The sequence below is a fragment of the Pezoporus flaviventris genome, unplaced genomic scaffold, assembly GCF_033815535.1.
Source record: "Pezoporus flaviventris isolate CSIRO_AGI_PZ_B2104156 unplaced genomic scaffold, CSIRO_AGI_Pfla_v1 ptg000002l, whole genome shotgun sequence".
NCBI classification, from domain to species: domain Eukaryota; kingdom Metazoa; phylum Chordata; class Aves; order Psittaciformes; family Psittacidae; genus Pezoporus; species Pezoporus flaviventris.
In genome coordinates this window covers 58,901,996-58,910,741 of record NW_026892550.1, presented here as the reverse complement: position 1 = coordinate 58,910,741, position 8,746 = coordinate 58,901,996, and the positions used below count along the sequence as shown (strand labels likewise).

The 8,746-nt window shown below is 43.9% G+C and overlaps 1 protein-coding gene across 2 annotated transcripts; it reads right to left on the bottom strand.

The window, feature by feature from the left end:
• Window positions 1-309: 309 nt before the first annotated feature.
• SPP1 (secreted phosphoprotein 1) lies at window positions 310-4,730 on the bottom strand. Of its 2 annotated transcripts, none has more exons than XM_061480084.1 (7): window positions 4,584-4,730; window positions 3,256-3,322; window positions 3,110-3,160; window positions 2,138-2,236; window positions 1,960-2,001; window positions 1,470-1,718; window positions 310-999 (listed from the first exon to the last, which is right to left on the bottom strand). In XM_061480084.1, the coding sequence occupies exons 2-7, from the start codon at window positions 3,307-3,309 to the stop codon at window positions 598-600; spliced, it is 897 nt and encodes a 298-aa protein (XP_061336068.1). In that variant the 5' UTR covers window positions 3,310-3,322; window positions 4,584-4,730; the 3' UTR covers window positions 310-597. The 2 variants fall into 2 exon arrangements, with proteins under 2 accessions (XP_061336068.1, XP_061336077.1); XM_061480093.1 differs by having other exon boundaries at window positions 1,470-1,715.
• Window positions 4,731-8,746: the final 4,016 nt, after the last annotated feature.

The following is an 8,746-nucleotide window of genomic DNA, read 5'->3' as shown; positions in this document are numbered from 1 at the left end:
GCCCGGAAAGCCCAGGGTACGGAGGGAGATGTAGTTGCTCGGCCTCCTTCCCTCACGGGGGGCGCGGCCATTGGGCCAGGCCAGGCCGAGCTGTGAGGCGGGAAGCCCGAAGGCCTGGGGCGCTTCAGTGGAAGCGGTTCAAGGGCCGGCACCAGCACGCCGCTCAGCCTCGGTAAAAGCTCCACGGAGGGGTTTTATCTACTTAATAAATAAAATATCAGCTATTTAATTTTAAGGAGAGGGATTACAACTCCTCACGCAGCCGAGAAGCTGCCCTCTGACCCAACCCAGGAAACGGTAACACAGCCCACAGCTACAGGGTTTTGTGTGTTTATTTAAATCCAGTTACAGCAAAATACAGGCTGGCGGTACATACAGCAGCATGCCACAGGGGTAACGCTCGTTCTGTGCGCCTGACAGCATCAGACTCGCTTCCCCATGCACTTGCAGCCAAGGGGAGGCCACCGGGTAAAAGAAGCTGTCCCGAACCCCAAAAGTCACCACGCATTCTACATTTACAGTTACCAGACACGAAGCTACCCTCCCTCCCCTTAGGTAGGAATTGGAAGAGAAGGGAAATGTTACATCTGCCTCCCTTTAAAGAGTGACTTCGTTGTTCTCGATGCTGTGACGGTCTCGAGCATCCTCGGCACTCTCCAACGTTTGGTTGCTGTTATCGTCAGGGATCTCAGCGGAAACGTGGGCCTGGCTCTCCCTGCTTTCTATGCTGTGGTGGCTATCCTCTCTGACACCAGCCTTGCTATCATCATCTGCCTCATGGCTATCGAACTTCTGCTGGCTGTCATTTTCCAGGCTCCGGTCACGCTGCTTGCTGTCCAGCTCGCTGCTGTCCTGCCCATGGCTCTTGTCAGCCCATTCCCTGCTGATGTACTTCACCAGGGAGTGGCGGGCAGCAGGATGATCCTGGGAGAGCCCCACTTGCTGGCTGTCTGCATCCAGGGCGCTCTCATCCTCCTCGGTGGCATCATAGGCAATGAGCTGTGTTAGAGACCAAAATAAGAACCATTATCACTCCTGAGAAACTGACCTGTCAACAGGTGCTGCTGTACTGTACCAAAGCAAACTGCATAGGGTGTTGGAGCACTCAAAGCCTGCATGATGCACCTCTGCCTGGAGACACTGTGTTCTTTTATGGGGTTACATGAACCTTTCACATAACAAGAAATTCCAATTTGAACTTGCCCTCAGATTTTGTGTGTGCAAGTAGAGCATGATAGTTCAAATGGTAGTATTGCATAGCTTGCAGCAACGGGCTACACTCCTACCTCAGCACACCACCAGCCATAAGCAGGCCCTGTTTTGGGATATCCAGAGAAAGGAAATACATTCCTTCACTTGTGCCTACCTTCCCCTCACCAATCCTTTTCAAAACTGACATGTCCATTTTAAAGGTTCAAGTTCACTATCCGCTTTCCAAAATCTGGGTACCAATGCTCACCACTATTTACCTTCTTTGCAGCTTTGCGGAGTTTGCTAGATTTCACCACTGAGGCTTTTGCCCTCATTCTGTAGGCCACGCTGTCGCCTCTGCCAGCATTGTCTCCCCGGGTGAAGGGGAAAGGTGGGAATGGTGCAGTTACGGGAATGTCTGTGGGAAAACTTGTGACAACCTCATCGGATTCATCTGTATCATTGGAATCATTATCATCATCATCATCCACATCTTCATGGCTCTTGCTTGACACATCAGGGAACTGCTGGAAAACATTTATTATGCATCAGGCAAATGAAGACTTACGCGAGATTTGCAGCCTGGTATCTGTTCTGCTCACCCAGAGTTTATGCAGTGTTGAGGAGCTATTCCCCTCACCCTCCCTGAAGCTCTGGGGCTTTTTTTTAGAGAGAGATGTTATCACAAGAACCACGATCGATTGAGGAAAATGCGTGTTGCTACACACTGCAGCACTCAACTGACATTTTACTGTTCAAAATACTTACCTGTTCTGGGACATCCACACTTTCCTCTGAAGAGTAGAGAGTCTGAAAACAACATAAAACTCACTATTAGCACACAAAGACACATACAGTAGAGCTGATCAGTATGTTGAATATTCTTTAAGCACTTAATCCTAAATTGAAAAATGCTCTGCTTTCTCTTCCAGTCAGTTGCCTGTACCTGCTGAGGTGACGCCAGGTCATTCTGTTGCTGTTGCAGACTCTCCCAAGACTGAGAATTCATGTGGTGGTATCTTCGTGAGTGATGGCCCTTGGGGTCCTTCAAGAGAAAAAGGAAAGGCGGGTTAAATCCACAAAGAAGCATATAGGAGCAGGCAGAGCTGCCTGCATCACAATCTCTGTTTTCAGGCAGATGTGACATCTGCAATACACTCCTGCGCAGGATGTGTCCTCAGCAATTCACTGCGGTAAGAAGAGGACTCAAACAATGTAATACAGAAGATGTGCCTCTCCCACTGGCAGAATCTGGGGAGCTTCAAATCAGTTTCCCTGGCTCACTTCCACTGAGTGAAATTTGGAGCTATTTCTAATGACCATAATTTCTTCCAGTTCTCATGCCTTTTTCCAAAGAGTGATTTATCTCTCACATCAAAAAGACTTGAAACTAAATGCAGTAGCCTATTCTCCAGACAAAAAGTTGATTTTACATGGATAGTAGCTAGCAGTGGAGCATAAATCAAACAGTTACATATAAGGTTAATGCAACTCACTCGCACCACTCAAAAAAAATAATGGGAATTAGGTTAAAGTCTTGAGTTGGTGTCTCCCAACACCAAATATTGTCATCTGATCCACAGTAATGAATGTGGATTATAATAGTTGTGCCATGTTGTAGACCTTTTTGCTTTTTAACTGACAGCTTTCACATTTTTCATTAAGAGAAAAGGTTTCCAGTGCTGGTCCAGAGACTAACAGAAGTCCACAGCCAGGATGCCTAACAGGCAAAACTCTGCTGATGTTGGTGTCTCTCCTCTTTGGCTGCCTGAGGAGCTGGCTTATAACAGCTAGGTGAGGACAAGTTCTGCAAGCAGCTACAATCATAAAACAAGCATCAGGCAATGTGTATTAGATGAAAAAAAATATAAAAAAGGATTTATTAAAGAAAATTAATAGAAAGACAAAAGGAGCTTACATATTTTTCTTCAGAGCTGGCAGAAATGGCATGCTGCTTGGTTTTACTCACCTTCAAGGGAGACAGGAAAAAAGCATTTGTCAGTATTAATTTCTTGCTAACATACAAAGAAAATACACAATTTGTGTATTTTGTGATTTACTTACTGGCCATGCAGCAGTGATGCTGATAAGGCATAAACACAGAACTGCCACCTTCATTGTGATGTTTTACCTACAAAGTATTTTGGAACAGTGAGTCAACAAGGTAAAATACCACAGAAATACCACAGGTGTTTTCTCCCTTCTGGTGTACTTCACTGTGCTGAGACCAGGTCTCTGCTGAGGATTCAACCTGTCCATTGCTGATCTTATTCCTCTGTCCTCCATCACCACCCCACATCCAGTTGGTTTTGTAATGACTTAGCAACTCAAAAGCTACAAGGATTTTAAAACCAGGTACTGGGAAGTGCTGAGCAGTGGTGAGAGTAGCCACAGAAGGTGAGGAGTCTCCTGTCATCTACTGACTTGAACTGGCAAAGGAAAAGCTTTGTGAAAAACAAAGTGCTATGAAGATAGCTTTGGGTTATCTTTGTTCATTTAACATCATTTTGCCAGAAGAGACAGGACAAGACAAACTCAGCTTGGGTTCTCTCTTCAGTTATTTTAAACCTAGTTTTCAGGGTTATTAACTGGAGTTGCTGTGAGTAAATTCAGTCTATATGAGCATAAATTGCTTTATTGATGGACCTTTATTTCCCCCTCCAGAAGTTTGAGCAGAATCACCTGTGTTTCCAAGCAAGAGATGAAGTGAAATATCTGCTCACATTGCAGCTTTAACAATTTAGTAAATGAGTGATTCATGCTGAAATTAGGAGAGTGCTGAGCTGCAGTAAATTCCAGTGCTGATAGACCAATTCCCAGGATAAGGAACATCCCTGAGAAATTAAACTGATTTATTGATGAACAAGAGGCATTCAAAACTTCAGTATATCATAGCGGGAAAGAAAGGCTACTAAGGGCACATTTAAAATACATTAGTAAGGCTGCTCCTGAGACAGGACACTCAATCAAATGTGTTGCAATTTCAAGAGTTAAACAGAGAAGGGTGTGTGTCCCATCCATTCAGTAGCGTACAGCACAAGCTGCAAGCCTGCCAAGAGAAACAGGGGCACTGCCAGGCAGTGGTTAAACAAGGAAGGAAGCTTTCTGTGTTCAAGTATCAGCTTTGAGCTTCCAGCACTTGATTCAGTGGCAAGGTTTTCAGTTATCTCCTCCGAACATCTATCAGCACTCAGGTCTAAATTGCTATTATGTATAATACCTTCATCGCTAAAGCAACTTTGCTCCTATAAAAGCATACCTTTTTCCATAGAGAAACATCAAACATCCCTGACCAGTGAAGCAGTTTTCAAAGATCTCCTGCCCAATGCTTCCTTGACTAAAGCTGCAGACAAAATCGCACATAATCAGGTAAAAAGAGAAAAAAATACTACCTTTTGTGGTGCTGGAGGAGTCAATTGCAACAACAGCACTCTTGGTGATCCCAGCAGCTGCTCCAGCCAGTTGGTTCCCAGCAGCTTGGCCTTTCTCCCCTCGTCCCCTGTCTGCCTAACATCTCTGATCTCGGGGAATTTAAACCCTGTTCCAGGCACAGCCACCAATCCCTGTGAGGCGGAAACAGATGAGGTCATGAGGTTCCTGGCCGCGGTCCTGCCCACGTTCTCCTACACTTCCTCTTTGGCTTTGTGGCTTTTGAAGCAAACAAAAACTGCTCTATGGTTAAAACATTACTTATGGGCAAGATCATTAACCAGCAGTTCTGTTGAATGCACAGCATTTGGTTGGTAGCATGTAGAAGGACTTCAAGGCACATCTGTCCTCTTGTTAAAAGGCAGAGCCCAGTTTCCCAGAAACCTTTCATGCCCTGTTCTATAGGGGGTAGGAATATGTAATGTAAGAAAAAAAGACATCTGAAAATAAAATTCCCCAAAAAGGTGTTAATGCTTCCACAAAGTTGTAGACTTGCTGTCTAGGATATACATGTTGCAATGTGAATTGCAAAGACGGTGCAGACTTTTTGGTCTGACCTGAGTCTCAGGTGGTTTGGTTGAGTCATCTGCTACAGCTGCCTGCTGCACCAAACCTACTCCCAAACCCTTTTCAGGGACTAGTTGCCAGATATTTTTCAAGGTAAAAAAAGAAAAAGAGGTGGGGAAGGAAGCTGTACCTCTAGCATGGGGAGTGCTATAATAGCACTGGGAAGCAAAGGACTTCATGGGATGAAATTCCATGTCTGCTGCAGGGCAGTGGATCAGCCCTGCTGATGGGCAACATCTATTCTGGCAGTGCCTCACCTGAACGGCCATAAAAGCTATGGTTTGATTCTGCCTTATCTGTAATGTGAGACTCTCTTCCATTCAGTGTTTCTGTAAAATGACAATGAGGCGTCATTCAAACACAGGAAAGCATGCCAAACAGCCCTTCTAGATGTCAGAATATTTCTGTTTCAAAGCAGTTATGTTCTTCCTCATTTCTGATATCCAGCTAATGTTTGATGTGTCCTTCATCAAGGAGCAACAAAATAGACAGCTTGATGTCCCAACCTATGTTTCCAATTATCTTGTGGTTACTAATTCTTCTGTGACATGTTTAGAAACACCATGAGAGACATACCCAAGTTAGCTCAACAACTGCCCATCACACAGACCTATCATAATTATATTTTTGAGCTGAGGTGAGCAACAGCTAGAAGTTTAACTTAGTCTGTTTAATAGAGTATTCTAATACCCTAGGAGGAGAACTGGATAAAAAGACAGTATGTCATTACTGACATAGTATGTCATTATGGACATACATGTCCATAAACCCATGTATGCATCCACCTGAATGAAGGACTATCCTAGCTTCTAGTTTTGAAGCTACATGAACATTATTATTTACTAACTCAGGAAAGATGTTTCAAGCAAAAAAGCTTTCAATAACTAGGATTTCAGCAGCATGATCTGCAGATTTAGATAGTTTATATCATCTCCTATTGTATCTGCAGCTCAGAGCTTCTGGAAACTAGACAGTTTACAGAAGCCTTTGAATGCAGATGCAGGACTCAAGCTGTAAATGGACGCTATCTGTAAGTTTTGTCTTGAGCACTATGTAGTAGCTCATACACCCAGATTATAATACATCACTTTTACTTAGTAACTAGGACTGCTTCAAAAGGCCACTGTTTTTGACTCCAAGGAACCCCAAACCAGCCCCTTAGGTAGCCAAATACCTTTGATCCCCAAAACTGATACAAACGAGCAGTACAGCTTGCAGCTCCCCTGACTGGTAAGAAAGAACTATTTCCCTTTGATGGAACTGACAAGAAACTGAGACACAGAGAAGCTTGGTGGGTCACACCAGTGAATGTGGGACTGGGTATGCTGGCTCATGCTTTCTTGTACACACTTGCTCAAATTTGCAAAACCCTACTTTCTCTAACAGCCATTCATTGGGAGACACAGAAACAAAAACCAACGTTATACTGAAAGATCCCCTAGAGCAGTTGTTTGGCCAAAACAAGAGCCTTTCAGCACCTGCGATCTGCATAATAGCATATTATTGTCCATCAGACATTCAGGAAAATACATATTATGTCAGGACTTGTAAACAACCTGTTTCACCAAGTTCAGCTGCAGTTATCAGTCATGCTGATGGAGAGCTCAGAGCCATCAGAAACATAGTCTTACTGCAGTTTGTGAAGACCTTCCTGTACAGGTCAATTATTATTGTGGCTTTTCAAGGCAAATGTTTTCCAAGTACCTAGGATACTTGTCTCCAACCAGAGACACTATGTGACCCCCAGGGAGTTGGTTTTGGCAGACAACTGGTATTTTCAATGTGCTGGGAGATGGCAGAGTTTCTGAGCACTATTGCCAAAGCTGTATGGTTGATTTTGTAAGAACTAAGGAATAACAGTGAAGTTTTGCAGTAATCCAGAAGCAGGACATGTAGCTACAGTTTTTACTAAATAGCTTCATTTTATGCAAGATCAGCTGGTACAGAGCTGTAGTAAACTTAGCATTTGCCTCATGCCTGTCATTATGTGGTTATTCATCTGTAAATCATTTTGTCTGGCTGAGGAATCCTTTGCCTTGGTACTGCTTCTCATCCTCTCAAAGATAAGGAACAAGCAGAGCAAAATGGGAGCAACTTTCACCTTTTTCACTTCCCACACTAAAATGCCTAATTCTGGAGAGAACATTTGGCTGGCAGTGTAACAGTGCACAGCAGAAGCAGTGCTCACATTTGTACAAGTGGGAGCCATGACAGGCTGTAATTTGTTGCATGTAGGTGACATTTTCTACTTGGCTATCCTGTCAAACAAAGCGTTTGACCACAATTTCTTCCATCTTGGGCTGCATTAGGAACATGTGGTTAGGTTGCTGTTTCATGTAGTTGAGAAGCACTATCAGTGCCTCCCTGTGCAACCTCCAACACATAAGATCCTGAGCTGAGACATCAGCACAATGCCTGGTGATATCTCTGGCTGGTGTGGGAAATCCCAGTCTGCCTGCAGTGATCTGTAATGCTCAGTCTTTGAGGACAGCTGGCTTTCATTTAGATTTGTTCACCAAAAAACAAGTCCTGGGGGAGATGAGAGCAGTATCTTCTTGGTGGCGAAGATTAAGACTGGAAGAGAGAGATTAGTTTCTTCAGCAGCATTAAGAATGCTATGAAGTAAAAGCCCAAAGAAACCCCAGCCTGGTAGTGTTCTTAGATACAACCATTCTGCAACTAGAATGTCCCAGAGAAAAGCAGAGCTAGTAAATAATGGTGCCTGTGGAAAACATGGAAAGTAAGCCTTCTTTGCATTGCTAACATAAAATATTCCCAAAAGGTGCCTTGGAAACTCAGCATGCCAACCAATGTAGCCCTTAAATTTTCCAAATTAAAGCTTCAAAAGTGGGGAAAAGCTTACATTCCGCAGTTATTACGCTTCAAAAAAATCTTCTCCCTCTTAAATGGTGTTTGTGTCCAGGTATGGACAGGGGATACAGGTGTCAGATCTGTTCGCTAAAGAAATTACAAGAGATTTGCTCCTTACATGTGTGAGCAGGACACCTCATTAACACATGCTGTGCACCGCAACTGTGTATCTTCTGCTTTGCACCATGCTCTTAAGTCTTCCTGCCACTTGTGATCTGCAGTGCAGCTCAGATAACTAATTACCAAGGCAAGCTCTATTTAACCCTCATCTAGGAAATAAAAGGGGCTATGTTATCTTACTTTCCCAGGGTCAACCCTAGCTGTTCCTGTTTGCAGAATTAGGCGCAGCACTCACCTAGAGCTGCAGTAGGTGATCAATCAGAGCAGAACAGAGACTTCCTGGGAACAGAGATTTTTTTCCACCACTGTAATGTCCAGCATATTAGAAAGTGCCACTGTTTGATAGTTGTTTGGGCTGCCTTTATGCCTGTCTGCATATAAAGAGACCCCACTCACTTGTCTCTGACACCTGAGACTAGTTGCTACCTGTTGACATTTCCAAATGCCTTTTTAGGAATGGCTTTGGAAGCTAAAGGGAAAAAAAAGAATCATTTGAGAAACTGCCATACAGCTGTGGCCCACAAATCCTGGAGTCTCGTCAGCCTCAGTCAGATCCTGGCTTTCATAG